This window comes from Thamnophis elegans, chromosome 15, assembly GCF_009769535.1.
Source record: "Thamnophis elegans isolate rThaEle1 chromosome 15, rThaEle1.pri, whole genome shotgun sequence".
NCBI lineage: Eukaryota > Metazoa > Chordata > Lepidosauria > Squamata > Colubridae > Thamnophis > Thamnophis elegans.
The window spans coordinates 19,413,780-19,441,506 of record NC_045555.1 but is presented as its reverse complement, the minus strand read 5'-3'; the positions used below and the strand labels follow the sequence as shown (position 1 = coordinate 19,441,506).

Here is a 27,727-nt window from a genome sequence, read left to right as displayed (position 1 = left end):
GTACTGGTGGAAATATAGGTCACACAGCAGGATGTGTGCACAGAATGGACACAAAATCATAAACTAAAGGACAGAAGGGATTTGACGAATCATCTAGCATAGTCCATGCCAAGTCCAGTGCAGGAATCCACTACTCTGGTGTTTATTTAAACATTTCTGGCAAAGGCAAATCTGGCTTTTCCTTAGACTATGTGATCCTATGAAGGGCTCTTACATTAGGATATTTTTTTCATGATGCTGCTGGATTTCGTGAAACTTCCTGCCTTGCCTGCTTCCGGAACACCTCTATGCATTTCTGCCCTCTCTTCTCCATGACATCCTTTAAGATCCTTGAGGACAAGTGTGTCATCTTTCTGCAGTTATAGCAATCCCTTCCCTCTCCACATTTCTCTGATGAACAAAGTGCAACCCTCCCTCCTGAACTCCTGTTTGCTCTCTTTTTTTGCTGACTCAGTGCAGCTAATCGCTATATCCTATGTCTACTGAATGGCAGTTTCACAAACTAACAGATTGTAGTTACAAATATAGGAAAAGCAGATAAAAAGAGTGGCCTTCTCCAGTTGGTTGTCTTTATTTTTCCTGCAGTCAACCCAAAGAAGTAATGTGATTACAGAAGTGATTCACTGATGATCAGAAACTGTATCTTCCCCTTTCCTACTTTATGGGAAATTATACACAGGTAGTCCTTGACTTGTAACAGTTCATTTAGTGACCAAAGTTACAATCGCATTGAAAAAAGTAACTTTTTCACACTGTTGCAGCATCCCCATGGTCACATGATCGAAATTCAGATACTTGGCAATTGACTTATTTTTTTTTATTACCGTGTCCCGATGTCTTATGATCATCTTTTGCGATCTTCTGACAAAGTCAGATTCACTTAACAACCGTGTTACTAACTAAACATCTGCAGTGATTCATTTAACAACGGTGGCAAGAAAGGTCATAAAATGGAGCAAAATTCACTTAACAAATGTCTCAGCAACAGAAACTTTGGGTTCAATTGTGGTCATAAGTTGAGGACCACTTGTAGTAGTTTAACATTTTTAAAACAGTATCCTCAAAATCGAGGCTTAAGTGTAAATAAAAGTACTGCATGATGTGACATCTACAGCAGAAACAAGTAATTTTAATAACATGTCATAGAGTTTCATAAAAAAATTCATTTTTCAATTAAACAAAGGATCAAAAACATTTTTGTAAGTTAGCCTATCGTTTTTCACTGATAATATGGGTTCCATTTTTATCTATAAATACAGACAGCTCTTTGAATTAAAATCCAAACTAAAATTACTACCCTACCAAATTGCAGAATTGTGTGTAGGTGTGTGTATAAACATTACTTTAACAATGTAAACTTATTTAAAGAAAAATATTTAGAAGTATTTTAAAGAGTTCATCAACTGTTTTCAGTTCACTTATTAGAACTGAGTATTTCTTTGGACCTGCTAAGAGTTGCATAGCTCCATTGATTGCTTCCATGCAAGTGAAACCTGATCTTTAACAGATGTTTGAGAAGCTGCCAGTGTTCTCTATGATCAGTAGGCTAGACATTTTAAACTGTGTTAATATCTTATTATAGTAATGTTAATGCATTTTAAAATGCTACTTAAAAGGAGAAACTGTTATAAACAGACCCACAAACAAATATGATTTCTTAACATATTTTAGCTATTTGTGTAAGTATTAAGTATCTTTTGCAGAAACAAGCTAAAATGTACTTCTAAATTTGGATTCTGAAATTTTTGGCATTTTGATTTTCAGAGCTTTCATGTGAGTGAAATGCTTTCTTGCCAAATCAAAGCATAAAGTAAAATATACCACATTTGGAAGAGTGGACTAAATAACATGCAGTAGCTCTTTATGAAGGTGACTTTTTAAGCTGTATTTTAAAGGGAATTTCAACTGCTTTGTTGAAAATGTGTAAGGAATCAAAGCTTCTGTTCATTTTTATCTCTGCCAGTTAGATTTCTGGTGTAAAACCTGATGTGTTCTGATGAATACTTCGAAAATACCACAACACAACATCGACCCCCAACTTGCACCCAAATTTTTCCCTGCCTCCAAGGGCACTCCCCCATGTAGCATACCATACTCCTTACCTGGGACTCTTATTTTTGTTTTATGACCCATGCTTCTTGGGTTATGACAACAGGACACCTGGATCTCCAGTGGTCACATGAACTCATGCTTTATGACACAGCACTTATTAACAGCAATTCATGTCTAAATTGCGGTTGTAACTCAAGGACTACCTATAAAACTTTTCCACTGCTGGGCCATTGAATTGCTTTGTATGAGGGCAAGTCTAGAAAGTTCTGTTTCTGAGAAAAAAAGCACAGAATTGACACTGCACAAAAATGAAATAAGTTCACCATTGATACTATTGGTTCCATAATAACACATGATTAAAATATTTTACAAAAGTGCCTGCTGATGACTATGCAATGAATAACCATGGGCTTTTTAAAAAAAACCTTACATTTTCACAAGGTATGTAAATTTGTGCAACTAAGCCTATTTGTTCTGCTCATACATGTTTACCACAGTCAGTTAAAACGCATTTAATGGACTACAAGTTGCACTGAACTAGTGTTTTCTCAACTTCTTTGAAACTGTTCTTGCCTGTAGTTGTTCCACACAAACTATTTATAGAGGCTAAGTCTTCAGTCATTTCCTTGAATAAACAACAACAACTGAGCAGTATTAGTAACATCTGTGGACTCATCTGGAGCCAAGGAAAACCACCAGAAATAATTTGCTTTTTTAATTGATTATTGAAGTTGCTCCCAGTGTCCTCAACTCTTGGGGCAACTGTTTTTTCAGTCTTAAAATAAGTATTTTTTCTGGACACATTCGGCAATCAAACACAATTTAATTAACTCACAATCAATAAACAGCTTTCCTTGCTGGCTAACAAATGAACCACATAGAAACTTACTTTGGTTGCAGCTAAATATTGTAAATGTAGCAGTCGCTTTCCGCTTTTTAATGCTTATTTACCAAGTAAGGAGATTAAAATTGAAGGATGCTATTTTTTTTTCTCCTGACATTCTCATTTATAATAATGATTCTCTCACTTTTTTAGACAGCATTAAAGATTAAAACCAAATATATATTTTAAAGAGAAGTTTTTGGTGCAATAGCAGTTTTAGAACGATGCATTTTGAGTTTTTCCTGTGGGTATCCCCTAATGTGCAGTAACACTTTCATATAATAGTGTAAGTCAATAGTTTATCCCGTGTAGGAATTAAATAGTAACTGGAGGAATTTCATATATTCAGAAAAAGAGTCCTTTAAAAAGAGAACCATTATCATAATGCGTTGTCAAAGTTGGATGCAAAATATGGGTTATGGTCATTTGTAGTTAAACATGTATTCTTTATGAGTGGAAAATGTTTTAAAAGTTCATTTTCTTGAAATTTCTTTTTTTTCTGTTAGACTGCCTCTTTGCTAACCTCCATCTATGAAAAAGAGGGAATACATTTATCAGATTTTGATATCTATTATTTGCATTCTTTGTTCTCAAATGTTGCATTAGATTTTATACGGTGTTTTTTTTCTTAAATCAGAGCTTAAAAACTAAGCATGAAATAATTTAGAAAAGTTCTAAATATCAACGTGTTCTGCTAGCCTTTTTGTAGTAAAGCTATGCAGTAATAATTGTTTAATAAATTAGTAAACAAATAATTGTTTAATTTGTGTTCCTAGGTATATGTGGAATTTGATGATCTTGAATGGGAAAAACGAGAATGGGTTAAAGTTTATGAAGATTTTGCAGCATTCCTTGTGGAATACCAACTGATCTGGGCAAAGAGGAAGGATCCTAGCCAGTCTCAGGGATCAAAACTCAAGCATATTCAGTGGCCTGCACTGGTAAGATGCCTATTTTATGTTTTTAACTTCCATTGAGAAACTTTAGAAAATACAGTAGTGTTATTTTGCTGTTTGCAATTTCTAAATCAGTCTGTTTGTAAAAACCTCCTGTTATGAGGGCATATGACGTAGTATTCTTCATTGATTAGAAAAACCATGCAGCTTGTTTTTTTCTTCTTTCAATTCTAAAATCAGATTGGATCTTGATACTGCTCTATTTGGGATATACTGTTGCAAGCTTCTATTGTGACACTTCACAAATTTCATATTGAAAGTATTCTACAACTTTTTGCTATTGGCATTATTCCTGCCACTTAGCTCAGCTGTTTTTTTCTGTCTTACATAAGGGTCAGGCATAAGTGTCTGCTAGCCATGTTTTTCATTTCCTGCAGAGATTTGTGATGCTCTCTGATCTTCTCTTGTTCATCTTGGGGCTACTGTGCAAAGTTACTGGCTTCCAATTAAACATTGTTCTCATTTCTTATTCTCATGAGGATCTTTGTATGCAGCCTACCATGGATGAGCTGAACAGACAAAGAGACTTGGGTTGCAGTTTTTTTCTCCCAGCTGTTTTGATCTGTAATGTATTAATTTCTGAATGAGCCATCCAGTGGGAACCCATCGTGCATTAGTTTAGCCAATCCCTGAATAAGGCTCACAATGTGACTAGAGATACAAGCTTCTCTGAAATGGTTGCTTCCCTTGCTTTCTTCTAATGTTCAGGATTCTCTTCAGTGGATTTGTTTGGTAATGCAAGTTTCCTTCATTTGTGGGCTATCTAGGGCAGAGCGGATTCTAACAAATCAGTGGTTAACGATCTTAAAATCATCTTAAGGTTTTTAAGATTTTAGTCTCTTTAGATTTGATTAAAATTTAAAAAATAAATAAAATCTGAAAATTACAGTAATTCAACAAAAGATTTTGTCAGGTTTATTCAATTTTCTCAGAGAATGTTTAGAAAAAGTTGGTGCTAATTACATCTGGCCCTCAACTTACAACAGTTCATTTAATAACCATTCAAAGTTCAGAAAAGTAGCATTGTCAATGGTTTTGGATTTTGCCAAGAGATTTTGAATGGGGATGTACAGAGTAACAGAACTGTTAAAACAGTTTAAAATTATCTAAGTACTTTGGTTCATCTAAATTGATTAAATTCATAACCAATATGTTTAGATTTCTGTCCCTTGTTTTTTCATCTTAATAGTTGGAAATCTATATGCTAGTCATACACCAGCTCAAATAAACTTTTGTAATGGGATTTTCAGTACTACTAATCAAAAAAGTAACCTGGTCATAAGTCACATTTTTTAGCACTGTCATAACTTTGAACAATTGATAAAGAATGGTCATTAAGCAAGGACCGCCTCTATTATGAAACAATGAAATTTTTGGAAATTTGGCTATTTCCCAAAAGCCTTTCACTAATACCATAGGTGTTTTTATCTAAGGCAGATTAATATGAAATTCCTCCCCTGTGTTATTAAAAGAAAATGTTAGCTAGCGGAGTCAAGTTGGTCAATCCTTTTCATGGATATTAATAAGGTGTTTCATATTTGGCTGAATGCAGGGCACACAGTAGTCATTCCTTTTTAGTAATTACAGACATATTGTCTTGATAAGCATTTCTCTATTTTAAGCTCCTTAATTAATGAGAGCACTCTTAAGGAAAAGGCAGGATTTATGACAAATATTGACCAGTATCTGATATTCGAAGGGAAATAATTGTAGTCCTTAAAGTTTTCCAAGCAAGTTCTCTGTTATGATTAGATCTGCATATTCAGAAAACTGGTTGTGCTGGAAGTTACAATCAAAAGTCATAGGTGTGAAGTCCTTGGTGCTCTCAGAGCTTGGTTGTTTGCTTACAGACATTTCATTTCACAATATGCAGATGTTTCATTACCCAGCTAGGTAACATGATCCATGCAGTGATGTTCCAAGGACTCCAGACAGTTCAACCCTCAGTTACCTATTCTACTCTGTTAAAAGTCATAGGGCCTGATTGTCTGAGGGACCACCTTTCTACCTATCCAGTATTCACAGAATGAACATGCTTCCATATCTAAGACAGTGTAGCCCTAAGGCAGTGATGGCGAACCTTTTTGGCATCGCGTGCCAAAAGCGGGAAGAGGGCAGGGTGTCTTGGGTGTGTGTGCCACACCCATAATAGTATTCATGCAGACCCTCCCCATGCGCATGCAACCACCACCACCCGCACATGCGTGCGCGACCCCTGCCCTCCTTGCTAACATTTGGTGCATGATGGTCCCATTTTTCCACTCTCCCCAGGCTCCAGAGGATTTCTAGGAGCCTGGGGAGGGTGAAAATCCCACCCCCCCAAGGCTCTCCAGAGGCTTCCAGCACCTTCCACTCACAACCACAGGACCTACCGCTCCCTGCCGCCTTCAGAGGCAACGGAGGCGAACGCTATCCTTGGTGGGGCAGCCGTGCTCATGCGGTCCTGGCCTGAAGCCTCATGACCCTCCCGCCCAGCCAACCACGGCTCACCTGCACTGGGAGGCACCTGGCAGCGCCGGCGGTCTCCCTGATAGGTGGTGGGCAGTTGTGGGTGCAGTGCCCCCGATGCCCAGCGCCTTTCACTGGCACAGAAAGGGTATGCAATGGGGAAACAAGTTCCCCAGGGAGGGGGGGAATGACAGAGAGATTGGCCCATCAGAGTGTGTGTGTTTCCCCTATTTGACATGGGACCAGTGCTGGGATGAGGCGCTCCACCCGCTGTTTTCATTGTGAAGGAGGAAATCTCCCTCCGTGGACTTGAGGAGAAAGAAAGCCTCCTTTTTCCCCCTTCTCAAATTGCAGCATGTGGAGACAGAGAGAGAGAGAGTAAATAAATAACTGATAATGTTACTAATGTATACAATGTGTAGTGTTATGATGAGTATAATTGAATATGAATATTGAATCATACCCATGTAAGGAAGATTAGCAATCCCTTTGGATTATACATAAAGGTTCATCATCATCTTGAAGAAGATGAACTGTGGATGGGAACTTGCAAAGAAAGGAGTGAAAATTTCGCTCTTGGTATACATGGATGATTTGAAGCTGTTTGGTAAAACAAAAGCTGAACTGAATTTATTAATTGAAAGCACAAAAGAATTCAGCCAAGACATTAGTATGCAGTTTGGAATTGACAAATGTGCAGCAATGGCAACCAAAGCAGGCAAGGTCATAGAAGATGATGGAATAGAACTTGAGAATGAAGAAATGCTATAGGCAGTAAAACCAGAAGAAGGCTACAAGTACTTGGGGATTTTAGAGGCCTCTGACTTAATGCATAATAAAGTCAAGGAATTAACTTCAGCCAAGTACGACGAATTCGCAAGATATTAAAGTCCAAATTGAATGGAGGAAACATCATAAAAGCCATAAATACCTGTACCTGTGATTCGATACTCTGTAGGAATAATTGACTGGACCCAGATGGAGTTGGACAATTTGGACAGAAAAACAAGGAAGTTTATGACAATGAATCATGCTTTACACCCTAAAAGTGATGATGACCGATTATATCTACCAAGACCAGAGGCTGGTCGAGGACTCCTACAAGTAAAACAGACTGCGGAAGAAGAAAAACGCAGCTTGAATGATTACATCCAGAAAAGTGAAGAACCAATGATTAAGGAAGTAAATAAAGGAGGCCTTTTAAAGACAACTAAGTCAAAAGCTGAATATAAGAAAGTAGTAATTGAGAAGCGAGTTGAAAATTGGAAAAACAAAGCTATGCATAGCCAATACTTGAAAAGTATTGAAGGCAAAGCTGACCAAAAGCTAACAAGTACCAGGACTTGCAAATTGAAGTTGAGCGACTGTGGAAAAAGAAATTGTGTGTTGTCCCGATTGTAATTGGAGCCCTTGGAGCAATACCCAAAGGGCTACCTCGCTTTTTGGAAATTTTAAATTTATCAGACTTGAACATTCTGATTCTACAAAAAACCACCCTACTTGGAACAGCTTATATCCTTCTACGTTACCTTAACAATTCCTAGGTCCTTGGTTAGGACTCGAGCTGTTGAGCTACCAACCAGCCCCAAAGGCTGTGAATCTCACCAAAGATTAACCACATATAGTAAAGAACTAGGTTAGATACAATTAAAGTTTGATTATTAGGGGGAAAATGTTATGATACAGGATGTAGTCAAATAGAGGAGGGATAAAAATAACAATGTATATATAGATATGGGTATAACATAAGGAAACTGGATGTAAACTTTAAACTGATTTGGAAAGGAGGATTAGAAATCTTTGTTATTAAATATTATGGATGTTTAGCTAGAATAGGACATAAGGATTTAGTGTTAGTGGAGGATTTTAGAAATAGTAATTGAAAGGCCAGCAGTAAGTGGTTATGTATTAAATTTTGGTATATTTTGTGATGAAGGACGCTTAAACAATTATAGTCAAATGAAAATGGAGCTATGATGATGGTGACATGTATAAATATTTGAGTTAAAATACTTAAGTTAATATGAATTGTTTATTGACTGTGGAAGAGATGCACGAAAGTCTTTTTGTAACCAACTGATACACTTTCTATAGCATGTAAAGAAGGATGTTGTATTTGTTTTAAATTAAAAAAAAATTAAAAACTTATTTTAAAAAAAAGAAATGGCTCCCCGTGCCACCTGTTGCACACGTGCCATAGGTTCACCATCATGGCCCTAAGGCATTTAGGTGCCAGGTTTTCATAATGCCCATCCTGTGAAACGGCATCCTCTCTCTTTCCCCACCCCCCAGCTTTACGTTGGTTGCACCCTGCGGTCCTTTAAGTGTACTTTGAGGTCCTGGCGCTTTCCATAGGAGCTTAGGAAGCACCATGTTAGTTAACTATGTGGGAATTTAATCATTATGATAGGTGTTTTAGTCCATTTTTTAAGTTTGTATTCAATATTGTTTTTAAATACATATGCTACCCAGAGTTGTTTATGAATAGGATAGTCTGTAAATGTTTCTCAGACCTGTCTTGGCCCTTCAGTGAGGTGGGGCTAATGTTTCTGCAAGCATGCTCTAGTTTCTGGCAGAAATTAACTTTTTCCCCAGTAGAACTTGGCTCCCTCATTCTTTTTAGAATATTTTAAATCCAGATGGTTAAGAAGCATAATGGAAAAAAAACTTGGCTTTTCAGGCTTCTGTTGAACAGTATTTTCCTGCTAGGCTTTGATATGGTAAGACATTCATTTGAGAGTTAATTGCCAAGCTGATTGCACTTTAATTTCCAGCCTGCTGGATCACAAAAAGAAAAGAAAAAAAAACCAGAACGAGGCCAGTCTTCTGTCTTTTTTTTTAATCCTTGAGCCTTCTTTTTCACAGTTTGATGTTTTGTCCTCTTCAGTATTATTTGCAGTATGTCATAACATCCCTATTTCACAGTTCCTGTGTCTTTCTGGTTTAGGCTCGATAGAAACTTTGAGTCATATAATGTTCCATTGTTCATTTTACGAGGATCAGCAGCCTCTCCTGCTTTATTCTATCCTTCAGAAGATTTAAGGCACCTTTCTTACCTGTTGGCTGATCTTTATCACAACATTATCTTAGAGTTGCTAAATTTTCATGTCTGTATGTGACATTGGCCACTCCCTGGCTTGTGAAATTTCATTATTTTGTTTTGTGTTGTGTTTTATCTCTGCTGTATTCTATTTTAGTTATAAGCAGGTCATTGACTATCAGCAATTTGAAACTTGTATATTCATAAAGACGGTTGATTTGGACATTTGTTAAAAAGTCAATAATTAATTTTCCCTCCTGAATCTATATTGTATATATTTTTAAAATAAAGAATATTTGTTTCCAATAGTAATTCCTTTGAATATGCAAGAAAATGTTCTTTCTGCTCTCAGAGCAAATGGTATAAAAATAGACAGAATTTCAAAGTTAATTTAAAAAGAGTTCAAAACATGATGAGTAGGTAGATATGTGATTTCATTCACAACAACTGAGATGCTCAAGGAAAACACCCTGGAAGTAGTTTAAGGGCTGATACAGGACTTGTCACCATAGACTTCACCTCCAAACTTAAAAAGAATGGACTATCTCTACCTTCCCCGTGTTGCAGTTCTGGATTGGATCTTTTTATCTAACTGAATTATTCAGTGGAAAAATGGTGGAAGGGAAGTAAAACTTAGCCTAAATGCAAAACAAGTGAAAACCATTCTGTATGCCAATAAAGGAGAATATTTGTAGCTCAGGTTTGAAATGAGAGGTTCTTGGTGCTCTCTGAACTTGGACATGATGCAATGATGATGTTATGTAGTTTGGGGAATGAAATGTTTGCAACAACACAATCAAGATCAGAGAGCACCAAGTCTGTATACTTTGTAAAAGTACATAATGAAGCATTCATGCACCTAATTGCTCATTTAAAGTATGCCTGGAAATAGTCAAGAGAGATATTCTCCTAGGCGCTGCTTGGAGTGTCCAAGCTCGGGTTAACTTCAGCTTGCTGCCCAAGGAACTGAGTTTGATTTTTTGTTGTAGCTCCGCCTCCTGTTTGCTCCAGAGGCTCAGTTTTAAAAAACTCAGTCGCCCTACAGGACGTCTTTCCAGGGGCTCCAGTCCTTGTGCAGCAAGCTGGACCCCACTTTCTTAAATTTTGGCTAGAGATATTGTAGCTCCATTTTTTTGTTAGACCTGCTAGTTAGCTTGAAGATAGGTTTCCCTGCATTTCTACCTCTGCAAGGATTTCTGTGTTTACTCCATCGCGCAGGCAGGCTCCCTGGGGCGATTGCAGCCCAGCCTCCACCTGGGGCTGCTGCTAGGTCGGTTCTCCTTAAATCACCGGTTCAGTGAGTACTGGGGGGGGGGGTGATCGGACAGCCAAAGCCCTTCTGAGCCCCTGACAGGAGCGTTAGGCTCCAAAAAGCCCGACGACGCTCCAGGCCCGTGGCACGAATGGCCGCCATTTTAAAAAAGACCGTTTTGGTGCGCTTTCACTCCCAGGCCTCTAATCTTGCCGCGCGGCGTCCTTTGAACAGCGGATCGCCGCAGAGGGCCGCCTTAAGCCCAGAGTCTCACGTGGGAGCCCACGCAGGCTCTTGCCCTCCTTCTCCTTCCAGCAGCTGCAGGGAACCCGGGCTTAAAACCCCCACCTACCTGCCTTCAGCGCAGATCCGCAGGCGCTAGGCCGATCACTTCAGCCAGCTCCAGCCTCCCTGTCCTCTCTTCAGCCGGCTAGGCCTCTGAGCCATTAAAGGCCCAGCGCATGGATCAGGTTCTGGCCTACCCCAGGCCTGGTCTACTGCCATTGCCAGAATGGAACAGCAGCTCAATTCTATCAGCGTGGAAGAGAGGCAAGGGGAAAAGACCGGGCCCACTCCCAGTAAGCGTAGCAGGCCCAATCCATCGGGCAAGGGAGTTGGGGGGAGTATTTCCCCAGGGTAGAAGCAGCCTAAGGCAGGCTCGGCCTCCAAGGCTGAGGAAAAGATGGCACTGCGCCGCCAGAAGGCCCTGGAGAAACAGTTCCAGAAGGCCCAGGCTGCACAGCGCAAGATCCCTATGGAGTCATCCTCAAGGGAGATAGGGGGTGGATCTCCCAGGGGCGAATCCCAGTGAGGGAAGTCCCCTTTAGGCCCAGGCAGTGAGGACTTTGGGTTCTCCCCCAACCTTCATAGGGCATCCTTGGGATCCCCTACCCATTCCATGGCTATGGATTCCCTAGCAGACTTGGATTCAGGAGCTGAGGAGGAATCCTTAGCTCCATCTGAATTGGAGCCTCCTCCCCCTCAGGGTCAGTCCATCCTATCCAGGGCCATGGAGGAGGTGGTAGCTCGGGCCATATCCAAAGGCATCTCCGATGGCATGGTGCAGTTAGCGGCTCAGTTGCCCTCTGTGGCGCCCAAGCCAGCTGCCAGTCAGGCCAAGGCCCCTGAAGCTAGGGCATCCTCTCCTACCCCTATGGGGCTTAGTGAGGTGTCAGATCAGGAGGAGCCTGAGATGGAGGTTCCGGTTCTATCGGACGATGAGGAACCTGCCCCTGAACAGGCCACGCGCTCAGCTCTGTTTAATCCGGCCATGTTTAGGCCTCTTCTTACCAAGGCCAGGGCAGCGGGTTCCCAAATGGATCTCCCAGCCCCCGAGGTCAAAACTATCCCTAACCCAACCACAGGTGTAGTCATAGGGCCCCAGGACCCGGCGCAGGCCTGTTAAAGAGGTGCATCCACCCTTAGACCTCGTGCCTGCCCCTCAATTATTCTTTCAGATTCAGAATCTGAATCTGAATCAATTATTCTTGGACATCATCCAGCGGCAATGGGTTCAGCCGGGGACTATGGCCAATCCGAGTGGGACGGATAGGAAGCTATTTACCATGGAAGCTCCCCTGGAGGAGCTCCTCAAGATTCCCCAGGTGGACAATCCTATTATGGCCCTTGACATCCCCCACTTCCCTTCCAGCGGAATTGCTAGAAGGACTCAAGGCAGAGGACAAGAGGGCGGAATCCGCGGCCCTTAAGATGCACCAGGCCACCGCCTGGGCCATGCGCGCATCTGCCAGCTCCTCTTATTTTGGCAGGGCAGCCCTCTTCTGGCTCCGCAAGTTGCGGGCTGGCCTCCCGGCAGGCAACTCCAAAACTAGGCAGGACATCACCAAGATCATTGCCGCCGTGGAGTATTCTGCTGATGCGTCCCTGGCTGCCACCAAATTTTCATCCAGGGCGCTGGCCTTGAATGTCACCTCGAGGCACCTGCTGTGGCTCCGCCACTGGCAGGCTGACGTAAAAGCGAAATGGAAGGTGGCTTCCGCCCCCTTCAAGGGGGGTAAGCTGTTCGGCGAGGCCCTAGATCCATTCCTGACCGAGAACAAAGACAAGCGTAAGGTGCTCCCTCCGGTCACTAAGAAACAGGATCGGAAGGGTCAGCCCTTCCGCAAGAATTCCTTTCAGAATAACGAACCTCCCACTTCCACAGCCGGTCCCAGTCGCGCCTACGGCGCCTTGCAGGATCGCTCCCAGGATAGGTCCTCCTTTAGGAACAGAAGGAAGCAGCAGGGTTTCCGTAAACCCTTCCAAGTGGGCTATTCCAACAAGCCCTTTAGAAAATCCAAGTGACCGTCACAGGGCTCCCCCCATAGGCGGCCGTCTCCAGCTCTATGCCGCACAATGGGAGGAGAGCACGACAGACAGCTGGGTCAGGAACACTGTCCGCCACGGGCTGACCCTGGAATTCCTGTCTTTCCCCCCCGAGAACCTTCCTCCGTTGCCCTGTTCCCAGGTCCTCCCACAAGCTCCAACTGATGAGAGCGGAAATAGACCACCTTTTGGAGATAGCGGCCATAGAGGAGGTCCCCAGGGGTCAAGAAGGCAGGGGCTTTTACTCCATCCTTTTTCTGGTCCCCAAGTCATCAGGGGGGGTGAGGGCGATCCTGGACCTCAAGAAACTGAACAAGCATCTGGCGTACAAGCGCTTCAAGATGCAGTCCCTTCAGACCATCTTGGGCTGCGTCAGACAGGGCGATCTGCTGACATCGATCGACCTGAAAGAAGCGTACCTGCATGTTCCGATCCACCTGGCACACCGCCAGTTTCTGAGGTTCCAGTTCGCCGATCGCCATTACCAGTACAAGGCCCTTCCCTTCGGGTTTTCGTCGGCCCCGCGGACTTTCACCAAACTGCTGGCCGCAGTAGTCGCACGTCTCCGGTCTCTGCCCGTAAGATTGGAATGCTACCTGGACAACATCCTTATCCATTCGTCGTCCAGGGGGCAGGCCCACGCAGACCTGGCCACCACCATCAAGGCCCTGCAGCTTCACGGGTTCTCCGTCAACCTCACCAAGAACCACCTGAACCCGACCTGCAGGATCCAGCACCTCGGAACAATCATCGATTCCGAGACCTGCCAAGTCTTCCTCACTCAAGAACAAGTCAACAGCATCTGGAGCCTCGTGAGGAGCATCCGCTCTACCGGGTCGGCCTCGATCCTTTCTCTCTCACAGCTGATGGGGAAGCTGGTGTCTTGCATCTTGGTGGTCCCGTGGGCGCGGTTGCACACGCGAGAACTGCAATGGTTCCTGCTCCCTCTCCAGAGGAAGAAGGCCAGCAACTCCAGGAGGGTGGTACGGGTTCCCCCGAAGGTCCTCCGCTCCCTCCGGTGGTGGCAGACGGATGCCCTTCTCAAAGGCAGTCACTTCAGGGAGCCAAAGCGGCTGATAATCACCACAGACGCCAGCCTTTTCGGCTGGGGTGCTCATCTGGGGACTGTGGTGGTTCAGGGCAGGTGGTCGCAGGCGGAGCTCGCCCACAACATCAACTGGCTGGAGCTCCGGGCCACAAAACTCGCCCTGCGCCACTTCCTTGACCAGGTCAGGGGCCACGATGTACTGATTCTGACAGACAACATCGCCGTCAAGGCCTACATCAACCACCAAGACGGCACGCGGTCTCTGGCTCTGATGTCGGAAGCGGAGGCCTTGGGTTGCTGGGCAGAGAGACACCTGGCGTCAATTCGAGCAGACCACATCTCTGGCGTGGACAATGTGACAGCGGACTGGCTCAGCAGAACCACCATCCAGAACTCAGAATGGCGGCTGCACCCGAGACTGTTTTACCAGCTGTCCCAGAGATTCGGCCACCTGGTGGTCGACCTGTTCGCCTTGCCGGCCAGCGCCCAACTTCCCAGGTACTTCACCTGGTTCCATTGCCCCGGGGCGGAGGGCACGGACGCTTTAAGATCCCGCTGGCCCCCGGGTCGGATGTACGCCTTCCCCCCGCTTCCTCTGATACCACATGTCATCTGGAAGGTTCTGGAGGAGGGGGTGGAGGTGCTTCTTGTCGCTCCCCACTGGCCGAGGAGGACTTGGTTCGCCGACCTAGTCAGCCTGTCGGTGTCCCAGCCGTGGCGCATACCTCAGGAGCAAATCTCCCTCAACCAGGGGGTCGTCCAACACCCAGAGCCCCAGTGGCTACAGTTGGCCGTCTGGCACTTGAGGGGGACCTCCTGAGGCTTCATCGCTTCTCCGACAGAGTCATCCAGACGATTCAGGCCTCTAGATGACCATCCACTGTCCGGATCTACAAGGCAACATGGACGGCTTTCTCCCGTTGGTGCCTCACTCACCACCTTGTGGCATCCTCCGCGACCATTCCGCAAGTCCTGGAATTTCTTCAGGATGGTTTGGACAAAGGGCTAGCGCCAAACACTCTCCATAGACAGGTCACTGCCCTGAGCACCATTCTGTCTTCTGACACTCAATTACCCTTTTCCCGACATCCTCAGGTAAAGGGATTCCTGAAGGGGGCGTCCAACCTTTGCCCGCCCACCATTCATTGATACCCTACCTGGGACTTGACTGTTGTTCTGCAGGCATTGACCGCATCACCCTTTGAACTGTTGCGGACGGGGGGCCTACGCCACCTTACGATAAAGACTGCTTTCCTGATCGCCATCACCTCCGCCCGCAGAATTTTGGAGTTGGCCGCCTTATCTGTCAGAGGCGACCTTTGCATTTTCGACTCTGACAGAGTCATATTGAGACTGGACCCTGCCTTTGTCCCGAAGATTAATACCGTCTGCCACAGAGCACAGGAAGTGATACTCCCTGATTTTTGCCCTCGTCCCAAGCACCAGAGGGAAGTCACCTGGCACAAGTTGGATGTGCAGTGGGTGGTACGCATTTACATCAAGCAAACAGCTCCTTTCCGTAAGTCGGAGGCCTTATTTGTGTCATTCCAGCCAGCTTCCATGGGGAAGAAAGTCACGTCCTCTACCATCGGACGCTGGCTCAGAGCGTGCATCAAGATGTCTTACGAGACTCAGGCCAGACCGGTTCCCTCCACTCTACGAGGAGCACTGCGACTTCGGCCGCCTGGGCTACGCAAGCGCCAATTGAAGAAATCTGCCGTGCTGCGACGTGGTCTGGTCCGTCTCCATTCATACGTAACTATAGACTTGATTCTTTTGCCTCCGCCGAAGCGTCATTTGGGGGGAGAGTTCTACAGGGGGTCATGGCAAGCACCGCGGCCGCAGACATTTCTTCTTTTCTCCCAACTTCGACATAGCTTTGGCATGTCCCGAGCTTGGAAACTCCAAGCAGCACCTAGGAGAAAGACCATTGGCTTACCTGAATGGTCGTTCTCGAGGCGCTGCGGAGTGTCCAAACCCACCCTTAAGGTGGGGCCGCGAGGTGTGTTATTAGCACCTTTCACATTTTGGACTTGGACTTGAACTAGTTCGGTTATGTTCTATTGATCTCCTTCATTTTTTAAAACTGAGCCTCTGGAGCAACCAGGAGGCGGAGCTACAACAAAAAATCAAACTCAGTTTCTTGGGCAGCAAGCTGAAGTTAACCATTGGACACTCCGCAGCGCCTCGAGAACGACCATTCAGGTAAGCCAATGGTCTTTTTCTTCATTTAAACTACAGGAAAGAGAGCCACCATGATAGCTAATCCTGATAGATATAGGTGGGATTCTTTTAGGAAAGAGTACTATTTCTTTTTGAAGGAAATCATGTACTATGAATTACATTTTAAAATGTTAAGTTGATCAACTTGTGATTCTTAATGGTGCACACTTGAGCCAAGGTGGCGCAGTGGTTAAATGCAGCACTGCAGGCTACTGCTAGATCAGCAGTTCAGCGGTTCAAATCCCACTGGCTCAGGGTTGACTCAGCCTTCCATCCTTCCGAGGTGGGTAAAATGAGGACCCAGATTGTTGGGGGCAATATGCTGACTCTCTGTAAACCGCTTAGAGAGGGCTGAAAGCCCTATGAAGCGGTATATAAGTCTACTGCTATTGCTATATTGTGTACATAAATATATGGGTTGTCTTAATTTAAACAACGATCCAATAACTGTATATTTTCACAGTTTTCTAATGTTAACTCTGCTTTTTAAAACTGTTAACTTTGTGATTGTTGCTGCTTTGCTGTTAGGATTATAAAATATTAGTGAGGTTGTTGGCCCATTTAGAATCTAGATTTTTATTTTTTTTTATTCCATCTGTATTTTTTAATAAATAACTTAAGGCAGCAAACATACTTACCGTATTTTTCGGAGTATAAGATGTATCTTTTTCCCTCAAAAAAGAGGCTGAAAATCTGGGTGCGTCTTATACATCAAATGCAGCATTTTTTTGCCTCCTGAAGCCCCGCATCTTCTCCAAAATGACCGTGCATAGCTTGTAGGAGGCTTTCAGAGAGCTGGGGGCTGGGGAGGGCAGAAATGAGCAAAAACCAGGCCATTTTTTGCTCAATTTTTCCCTCCCAGCCCCCAGGAGCACTCTATAAGCCTCCATGAGGCTATGCATGCAATTTTCTTGACAAAAAACAGGCCCGTTTTTGCAAAAAATGGACTGGGTTTTTTTTTTTTTTTTTTTTGCTTAACTTTGCCCCACCCCCTAGGAACACTCTAAGCCCCTAAAGGCTTTTCATGCCTTTAAAAAAATGGGCCCATTTTTGTGAAAAATGGGTCGTTTTTGGGAGGTTTGCAGAGTGCAAAAACTTTTTTTTTCCTTTTCGAAAAGCTCTTTAGTTAAAGTGATTGATGAGAATTAAATTGATCAAGTGTGTGCCAGCAGAAACAAAGTCTTAGGTGCTGCAGATTGTCAGCTATTTCCTTCTCCAGCACATGGATAAATAGACCTGGAAACATCTACCTACCTACCTATTTTTTCTCCCTACCCTACTGTATTTTTCTCTCTTTCTCCTAGGCCAGTGATGGCGAACCTATGACACGCATGTCAGTGCTGACACGCGTAGCCATTTGGGGTGACACGCACAGGATTTCATGCGATTCATCCTCGGCTCCTGCATGGCCGCCGAGGATGAAAGAATCTGTGCTGGAGGAACGGGGGGGTGGGACGTGTGATCTCCCCCGCCCACACTCACTTACTGTATCGCCGCCGCCCCTTTCTTTTTTTTTTTAATTGGCAATCTCTTTTATTACATTTTCATTTTCCTTTATACAATCACTTAAATACTGTGCAGTTAAAAAAAAAGAAGCAATAAACAACTCATAACACTTCTATCCTACATACACCCTTTCTTCTACCCCTCCAACTTTCATTTCTCCCTTCCAACAATCCCCTCTTCTACTTCCCCTCCCCCTCAGCCATTCCTTTCTCCCCTTCCCACCATTTCACCCTCCTTACATTCCCTTCTCACTCCCTCTTAATTCCCCCCTCTTCTTTCCCTCTACACCTCGCTTCGGTGTATTTCTAGTATTCATTGGTCTATTTGTTTTGTACTAAAACAAAAGAAAAATAAAAGGAAAAGAAAAGAAAAAAAGAAAAAAAAGCAACAGTATCCAAGTGCATTCATTGTTCTAAAAATTGAGTCTATGTTTCCACCCTCCCCCCCACCCACCCCCTGAACCCCCCTCCCTGACCCCCTTCCGACTTCCCAGGTCCCATTCCCGGCATCGTTCTTTATCAAGCAAAGTCTGGAGTATATTGAAACCAAATAGATTAGAAGTTACAAAATAATAAAAAATAATAAAAAATAAAGAACAAAAAAGGAAAAGAATAATAAAAAGAAAAAAAAAGGGGGGGAAACCCCCCCCCCAAGAAAGAGAAGTCAATATACTCTCTAACATTAAACTCAGCTTCTCATTATTTTTAAAATCTTAAACAATGTCTTTACCTGCTTCCGCATATAAATTCTATACCTCCCATTCTGCCTTTACCCGTGTCTACATATATATTTTATCCTCATCCATTGCTCCTCTCATATTTACTCCACCCTCGTGTAGACTCTCCAGATAATCTTTCTTAACCTTGTATTCAAATAACAATTTATACAAAAATCAGCTTACATTCTGGATCAAGGTAATCTAATTGAACTTTCACTACCCTTCCATCTACCCCACGCACCCGACTCCATTCATCCCAAACCACAATCCAAGAAAACTATGATCTCCGCTCTCCTCGCCCCAAAGAATAGATCATGCGCAGTTTAAATTAAGATTCAATGTCCAAATTCAGCACCGCTTCTTTCAGTCTCAATATCTCTTCAGCTTTGTCATTTTATACCAGGCAGGAGTCCTGAAATTTTATTCAAATTAAAAATTTAAGAAGTATTTTAAAGGCATAGCTGGATCTTTATTCTTTACTCTTCTGCCCTTCCGGAAAGGGAAAGCAACACCCTCCGCCTTGTAGCCACGTGTCCCGCTGCTTATCTTCTCCTTCTCCTTGTCTTTCTCCAAGTCCGGGTGAATCAGGAAGTCCCGCCTTCAGAGTTTTGTAGTAAAAATCTCGGGCTTCGCAAACAGAATTGAGACGATATTTTTGGTTCTCAAATGTGACTGTAATACCAGATGGCACTTCCCATTTATATTGTATCTGAGAATCTCTGAGTTTTTCAGTTAAGAAAGTGTAGTCTCTCCTTGCTCTTAATATTTGAGATGGTATTTCTTTAAAAACAATCAAGTCCTGTCCATCGATTCGCAGCCTGTTATTGTAGAACTTCTGTATTATCGCATTTCTGGATTCTCTTGTGGTGAAATATATAATTATGTCCCTCGGAAGCTGTCGTTGTTTTGCTACACACGAGTTCTGGCGATAAATTTTTTGAATCTGCCAATCAAAGTTAAATCCAGGACTTCCCACCGAACGTCTGAAAGCTTCAAAAAAGGTCTGTTTCAAATTCTCCTGTTCCTTTTCACGCAATCCTCTGACTCTTATTGCAAACGCAGTCTTATTGTAATTTATCATAACAAGTTGTTTTTGAGCATGTTCAACTTCCTGTTGTAACGTTTGAATTTTAGATGTCAAATTAGAATTAGTTTTTTCCAAAAGTTCCAATTTGTCCTCCATTTCAGAAACATAGTCTGTCATAACAGTCATAACTCTGATCGTATCTTCCCTTGTTTGAGCAATCTTGGCGTCCAGTTTATCATATAAGTCCGATAAAAGTTGTTTAATTTCCTGTCTGAACTCTTTAAGGGTTTCAAAAAGAAATTCTTGCGTTAAGAGATCTCCAGTAGAGGGCGTGGGAGGCAAGGGCAGCGATTTGGTAACAATTTCTTGAGATGTATTATTAAGGAAACGCTTAGACTGCTTCAATTTGGGAGCCATTATAAAAAAACGCACAAACAAACAAAGTCTCTGCTCCCCTCGGTTTTAAATGGGATACTATTTATAGACTTTTAACAGTTAATAAGGAGAAGTCTTCAGGAGAATAGAGCTGATTGAGTGTGTCATATATCAAACGCAGAAGCTATAAAATCGCCATCTTGTAACGCAGCTGGATAAGAAAGCCTTTTACAAAATTGAAGCTGGTATTTTGAATAGTAATAAGAAAAAAATTTACAACTTCAAGTTAATATTTGGTTTTGAAGCCATTTCAAAATTTATCTGCCTGCAGTTAATAAAACTCTATTGCCTGAATATGCAGCTTTAAGTAAAGAGGCTGAGTTCCCCTTTTATTTTGAAGTTAAGGCTTGGCAAAACTTTCAGTGAGTAAACATTGTAACAAGACCGTTCAGCAGATTCATCACCATTTAACTTCCAGATAAGCAAAGTTAATGAAGGAGTGAAATTCTTGTAGAAATATAACTAATTAAAAAGCTTCTGCTGGCCTATTGTGAAACCAAAACATATGATAAGCAATCTCTTTTGTTTTGAATTCTTGTGAATTCTTGTGAGGATTAACAAAAAGTGTTCATTATTACCGGAGAAACCAGCCTGCTCGGCGCCATTTTAAAAGCCTCTAAGTAAATAATTTTTCGGAGGAGAAAAAGAAAAGAAGCTAAAATGTTGATAAACAATTATTGTGCACGGAAATGGATTCAGCTCGTGATAAGATTAAATCAAACAAAACTTTGAACAGAGTGGGGGAGACCTACTTTGTCCTGCACAAGGCAGTTTGAAATTCCCAGAACGGACAGCTGTTCTGCCTTGGGCTAGCCCCCCTTTCCCTGCAAGCACAAAAGCTGCAAAAATCGAAGAGCATTTGCCAGCAAAACAATTTCTTCTTTCCTTCTTGCCTGAAGGATAAGAAAACCTGATAAGACGTCAGATGGAAGATCCTCTAAACAGGTACGTAGCCAGGAATTCGGAGGCAGCTGATTTTTTTGCTGCCACCACCAGCAGGCTCCTCCCAGGAAGTCCGCCGCCGCCCCTTTCTGAGCGCAGGGGCTGCTGGTAAGGCATGCGTGCCGTGCGCACACACGTCATCAGCGCGGCAAGGGAGGACCCGCAGGAGAGGAGCGCGGGAACAGTGCGCGCCTCTCTCCAGTCAGGCCGGCACAGAGAGTCTACTCCTGGGACTGTCGGTTACGACCGCACCACACTTATCTCAGTTCACGGCAGGGCTGTGGAGTCTGCTGCTTCCAGCTCCACGTCCCCATCAACATGCCGCTCCGGCCCGCCCCCGCTATGAATATTCATATTCTTCGCCCTCGCGTCACTAGGAATATTCATAGTAGGGGCGGGCTGGAGCGGCATGTTGATGAGGACGTGGAGCTGGAAGCAGCCGACTCCACAGCCCTGGTTCACGGCACCCCAAACAAGTTCAATAGTATCAAGGGCAACATACGAAATCGACTGATGAACAAAGAAGTTACTAAGCAGGTATGTTAAATAATTTGTTTTTGGTTTATTAAATACAATTATATATTGCAATTATACATTTTTGTAGTTTAAACTATAAATTGCGCAAAATTATGTTTTTGTCGAAGTGACACACAACGCGAATTATGCTCGATTTTTTGCCGATTTTTGACACACCACACCAAAAAGGTTGCCCATCACTGTCCTAGGCGCTGCTTGGAGTGTCCAAGCAAGCATGGGTTAACTTCAGCTTGCTGCCCAAGGACTGAGTTCAAAGTTTGTGTAGCCACACCTCCTGCTCCCTTTAGAGGCTCAGTTTACAAAACTCAGTCGCCGTAAAAGGATGCAGTTGGGGAGCTCCAGTCCTTGAGTAGCAGGTTGGACTCTCCAAACAGTTAGATTAGTGTAGCCTTTTTATTATTTTTGTGCTAGTGGTAGGCTTAGAGGTTTTCCTGTCAGTTCGAATGTTTTTTCCTGTCAGCTTCTTCACGCAGAGCAGGCTGCTCGGAACGAGGCTGCCTTCCGCTACCACACGGTTTGAGGCACCACTGTGGGGGCTCGTTCAGCAGCTGCTGGCGAGCCTGGGGCCAGGTAGGAAGCTAGGGAGCCCCACAACGCCATTGGAAAGCTTGTAACAGCTCCGGAGGCTCTTAATGCCTTTTCCGACTGGCAGGCAGTCCCCAGTGTCGTTCCAAGCCACGCGGCAGCCATTTTGAAGTTTAAAAAGGGCGCGAAAAATTCTTGGCCATTTGAATCGTCGCTGCCTGTCTCCTTCTGCAGATAGCCGCTGGGAGGGGTTATTTAAATCAAGGACTTTGTTCTGGGTTTCCAGGCAAGTTCCCCCCTCCTCAAAAGGACTGGTTTCAAGCGGCTACAGGATTTTTGGCTTTTGAACAGGCCATATCCTGTTTGACAATAGCGTGGATCTGCAGCCGCACTGAACTTGTCAAAGGTGCCATTTTGACCTGCTGCAGCCTCACCATCATCATTTCCAGACAGAGACCAGGACATTGAGACTTAATTGACTAACTGCCATTTCAGCCTCACAACTGTCCTGCGGTGTTGGCCAGATTGGTCCAGCTACTATGGCTTCTACCAGCGCAGCTGAAGACATCAATCAACCTAGATGTAATGATTTAGAGGGAACACTTTCAGAATTGTAAAATTACATAGGCATATGTTCTGCAATAAATCGATAAAGTCAGAAAATACTAGTGTCCATCTGAGGTGGCTGTGACTTTATTTTGTGGAATATAAACATCTGTAGGTTGTAGTAATTAGAAAGTACAATTTTTATGCAGAAATATGTTTATATCAATTACACTTTCATTGTTTCTGATATTGGTAAAATAATACAATAGTACTGAGCTCCGCCAGACGTGGTACAAGATAGCATTTCCTTGTCCACTTTCTTCTTTCTGTATATCAATATTTTTTTCCTTGTTACATATTGCTGTATGGCAAGTTGTTTTGAAAAGGATGTGCAGTTACTCAACTTCCTCCTCCTTTATAAATATTACTACCGTGTTTCCCAAAAAAAACCGTCAGGGTCTTATTTTCTTTTTACTTACAAAATATGGCCTTGGGCTTCTTATAGGGGAGGGCTTATTGTTTTGGGGTTGCCATGCAGCTGCTCCCTTGTGAACTGGCTCCCGAAGAGAGGTGTTTTCTGCAAAGCAGCCATGAGGTGACCAAGCTCACGAGCAACCACCCAGCAAACCCCCTCTTCAGCCTGGCAGAGTGCCATTCACTGACCTAGGGGGTATCCCTAAGGCGCCAAGCCACGTGGTGCTCTGCCCGCTCCCCAGCTCTTGCAGCTTGGCACATTAGGGATACCCCCTAGGTCAATGCATGGAGCTCTGCTGGGCTGTAGAAGGGGGTTGTGCGCGCGCCTGTTCTGCCCCCAGCAGGCATGCCTCCTAGCCTCAACATGTCTGGGCCCAGCTCTCCCTGCAGCAGCAGCTGCCGCGCTCCAAGCATAACATCTTCTCCAGTTCCAAACTCGGCTGCCGAGTCTTCCAGCAGCAGCTGCTCTAGGAGTGCGCTCTATTGTTGTGGGCTGGCTGCTGGAAGACTCTCTGTCTGGAAGACTCTCTTATAGAATCTTCCAGCAGCCAGCCCACAACCATAGAGCGCACTCCTAGAGTGGCCGCTGCTGGAAGACGGCAGCCGAGTTTGGGAGTTTGGAACTGGAGAAGACGTTATGCTCAGAGTGCGGTGGCGGCTGCTGCAGGGAGAGCTGGGCAACTCTGGCCAGGCAGAACGCCACTCCCCAAACTAGCGGTATCCCGAAGGCGGCAAGCAGTGTGAGCGCCTTTCCCCCCTCCCCAGGTCCTGCGGCTTGGCGCCTTCAGGATACCGCTATGTCGGTTAGTGATGCTCTGCCTGGCCGGAGGCGGGAGGTTTGTCCAGGGAGTTTATTTTCAAGGGTGGGCTTATATTTTTGCCCACGTGAAAAAATGTGGCAAGGTTTTAGTTTCAGGACAGGTTGTATTTTCGGGGAAACACGGTAGCAACGCTGTAATTTTTCCTCTGGGGGAGTCATATTTTTGTCTTTCTCTTTTGGTAAGTTTTTAAATATTGAAGAAATAGATATTTTCATAATATGTAAGTAAAATATATGTTCTGTTGTCATCTTTTATGTTTTTTGTTATGGAATATATTTTTGCCGTTTTAATTATCATCATCCATACAATCTTGTTCAGAAGTTGAGGTTTTTTGGTGGTAGTTTCTGTCTTTTCTATGAAGTCTCAGTATTTTGTTGTTTAAAAGATCCAACTGCATGATGTGTTTAACATTTACATGAAGCCTATGATTTGAAAGCATTTTGAAACTTGACAATAGAACATTAATAACAGCTCACTTTTTTTCTCCAGATCCCAGTAATATTGTGGATATTTTCTTTAATATTGGTTTCATACTGGTAAAAATTTGAATATACTTTGGAGTTCTTCTGTCTGGATTTTCTAGATAGTGGTCATTGAAGAATCCCTCTATCACAGGGGTGTCAAACTATTTCATTGCGGGCCGCATCAGGATTGTCCTTGGGGGGGGGATGTTTGAGGCCAGGGTGTGTGTGGCCAGCATAACATCACTCATGTTGGGGGCGCCTGTGGTGACCCGAGCACTCTGCCATTGAAAATGGCCCCGTTTTCAGCCACGATAGCCTCCTGCGGTCCTCTGCCAGTGAAAACGGGAGCCTGGGGTGGCTGCATGCGACCCTCCTGATGTCCATTTTTGCTGGCAGAGGCACCGTGGGCCGGTCCTTTGCTGTTTCCAAGGCGGTCCCGCAGACCAGATCTAAGCACCCCGTGGGCCAGATGTGGCCCGTAAGCCTTGAGTTTGACACCCCGGCTCATACACACACATACATATAGTCTAGATGATTTTAATTGTTGATTACCTGATTTTTAATGATTAAAATTTATGCTAAAAGGAAAAAAAATGTTGGAAAGAAGTGTGCATTTTTAATTTTGTAGCGTTCCCTGCTTTGTTTATGCTATTATTTTTTCAGAAGTGAATCACAATTCACTGCTGGCTGTGAGCCAGCCTGCAGATAAAAGAGTTCCAGCTGCCTATTCATTTTGTTCTATACCAGCAAAGGAATTGCAATGAAAGCATTGCTATTGGCAGTACAAAGCAGTTCTTTAGCAGAGGTACATATATTTTTCTGTTCTTCTAGAGGTTAGGGAACAGGTTAGGGATCCATGTGGGGGTGTGCATTGGTAGGTTCTGGTCTTACTCAGCTTCTCTCTTACACAATTGTACTTTAGCCTTAAGAACAGTGCCTACCAACACAAGGTCTTTTTTTCCCCCATAGTGCTTGAACCAATATCTTTTTTTACTCCTGATCATTTTTATTTAATTGTGCAATATGAACATACCCTTACAATCACTGTTAAATTAAATATATTTTCATAATATATGAAGTAACAAACTTCATATATTTCAGTTTTCTTTAACAAGCAAAAGCTGTCTTTGTGCTTTAAACCACTGTGACTACTTTCACTATAAGACAGTACACACGGTTAACAAGCAGTAATACACTGGTTTTGTGGCTTTAAGCCAAGATAGTAATTGAAGGTCATGGAGCGTTTTTCGATTGCAGTTCTGTATACTGTTATAGTCTGTAAACCAGATTGGCAGGGCAAAAGAAGAAAAAAAGCATCTCTTTTTTTTTAAAGGGTAGAAATAGATTGGTTTGATAATTGTTGGTGGAATATGAGTTGAAGCACATGGTGAATGAAATACTTTATTGGAATTATATAAGTACAAATGAAGCTATTCGTGTGTGAGGGCTTACATTCTAATGATTATTAATATTGTTTTAGAAATAATTCAGTGGAGTATATTATGCATACATTGTTATTCTAAATCAACACTTTTTTTCTTGTAAATTTTTACTGTCAAGTAGTTGCTTGAAATTATTAAAAAAGGAAACTGCCACAAATTAGTCTCCCTAATTTAAAATCTGCCCAAAACTTAAATTGGAGCCATTGCTATGCTGAGAATTCAACTTTGGAGTTCCATGCATAACTTAAGATTTAATAGCAACTCTACCTATAAAATAAAGCATTAATAAATGGTGTTCCCTATATCAAATCTGAAGTTTAATAGACTTTCTAGAACATTCAGAATTCTACCATCTTGTATATAATTTAAAGCAGGACTGGTAAACTCCGGCCCTGCAGGCCGGATGCGTCACGCACTGACCACGCCCAGTTTAGTGAAGGGGAGAAAGTCCCAAAGTGTCAAGTGACGATGTGAGTTTGACACCCCTGATTTAAAATAACAAAATTTAATGTCAATTCTGAATATTATGAGTATCAGCATATTCTGAACAATTTTACTGGTTTCCATTAAAGAGAATGAAAAAAAACATAGCAATGCAATCATTCTTCCAACTGCAGAATGTAAAGTAGGAATATTTAAAATGTTTTTTGTTTGAACAAATTTATGAAAGAATCAGATGGTTTGGGGCTATCAACCTAAATATGCATTATTGATTTGAATACATAACCAAAATATGGAGGTTCCAAGCAAAGGGGAATGGAAATACAGGAAAAAGTATGAGGGGTTTCTTTGGCAATTCTAGGATGGCAAAGAGCCAGGAAACACTGGCAAAAATTTGAGGCAGAGAGAATGGCAGGACATGTGGCTTGCATGTTGACTGTAGCTGAGGTAGGAGGAGGGAAGGGAAGACACTTAAGACGATCTAGGATGAGCAGGGCAGTGGAATAAAACCACACTTGATCTGCTGAGGGTCATAGATGGACAGGTGTGCAGGTCATGCACAGGACACAACAGCAGCACCAATAGCACTGCATATATCTATGTTTTGAAAGAAGGAAAAAGATGGAATAACATTCACCAGCTTTGCCCTGCTCACCCTCTACTCACTCTGGGATTCCTGCAGCCTTGTTTTAACTGAAATACAGGACACCACATGTTATGGCTTTTACCTCTGCCAAAATTCAGCTGATTTGGAACAGTTGGATAGAACATCTGGAGCCTGATGTTTTCATTCTCAGTTTAAAACAAAACACCTTTCCACTCTATGTATACTGCTTATGCGGGATATAAGATTGACACTGCAAACTCAGATTCAAGTACATACTTGGCCATAGAAGTTCATTAAATGGCCTTTAGTCAGTCTCTTTTGTAATCTCCCCTTCTCTCTCCAATTAATTTCGCTTTATGGGGGATAAATAGGAAGGAGGAGCATCACTCTGAGATTCTAAAGGAGAAGTGGGATATAAGCAAAGAAAAGAAATAGATGATCCTTGATTGGTCCCAGCCCAAGAACCAGATTGCCACCAAATCCCACCCACACCAATCATCTCTGAACACGGAGATCAGATTCTTCCACTATTAGTCTTCCACTGTTAGTTCACACCACCAAGTGTGAACTGGTCAGGAATCTGACAACAGCCACCATCCATTCATAATTGTTTGTTTTGAGTATTGTACTCCCAAAAGGCATGCACATCGTTAACCCAACAAAATTTGAAAGCAATGTGAGGGAGCGCAAGAACACCAGAGTGTGAGGCAAGGATTCTCATTGCCAGGGCAGAAGAAATTGGAGGGGCACACCAGTGGTGGGACTCAAATTTTTTACTATCCGTTCTGTGGGCATGGCAGGCTTGGTGGGCGTGGCTTGGTGAGAGTGGCAGGGGGAAGGATACTGCAAAATCCCCATTTCCTCCCAATTACCTGGGACTCAGGAGGCAGAGAATAGATGGGGGCGGGGCCAGTTAGAGGTGGTATTTACTGGTTCCCCGAACTACTCAAAATTTCCGCTACTGGTTCTCCAGAGCTGATCAGAACCTGCTGAATACTACCTCTGGTACACACCT

General features: G+C 43.3%; 1 protein-coding gene across 3 annotated transcripts in view; it reads left to right on the top strand.

Moving 5' to 3' along the window:
* The window catches only part of JMJD1C (jumonji domain containing 1C), a 130,873-nt gene that overhangs the window by 37,176 nt on the left and 65,970 nt on the right, over positions 1 to 27,727 (top strand). For all 3 annotated transcript variants that reach the window (XM_032232310.1, XM_032232309.1, XM_032232311.1), the window contains exon 2: positions 3,712 to 3,876. Coding sequence is in view for 2 of the 3 variants with exons in the window: in XM_032232309.1 (XP_032088200.1) it covers positions 3,712 to 3,876 (165 nt within the window). In the remaining variant the exon portion in view is untranslated. The remainder of the gene's footprint in view (positions 1 to 3,711; positions 3,877 to 27,727) is intronic.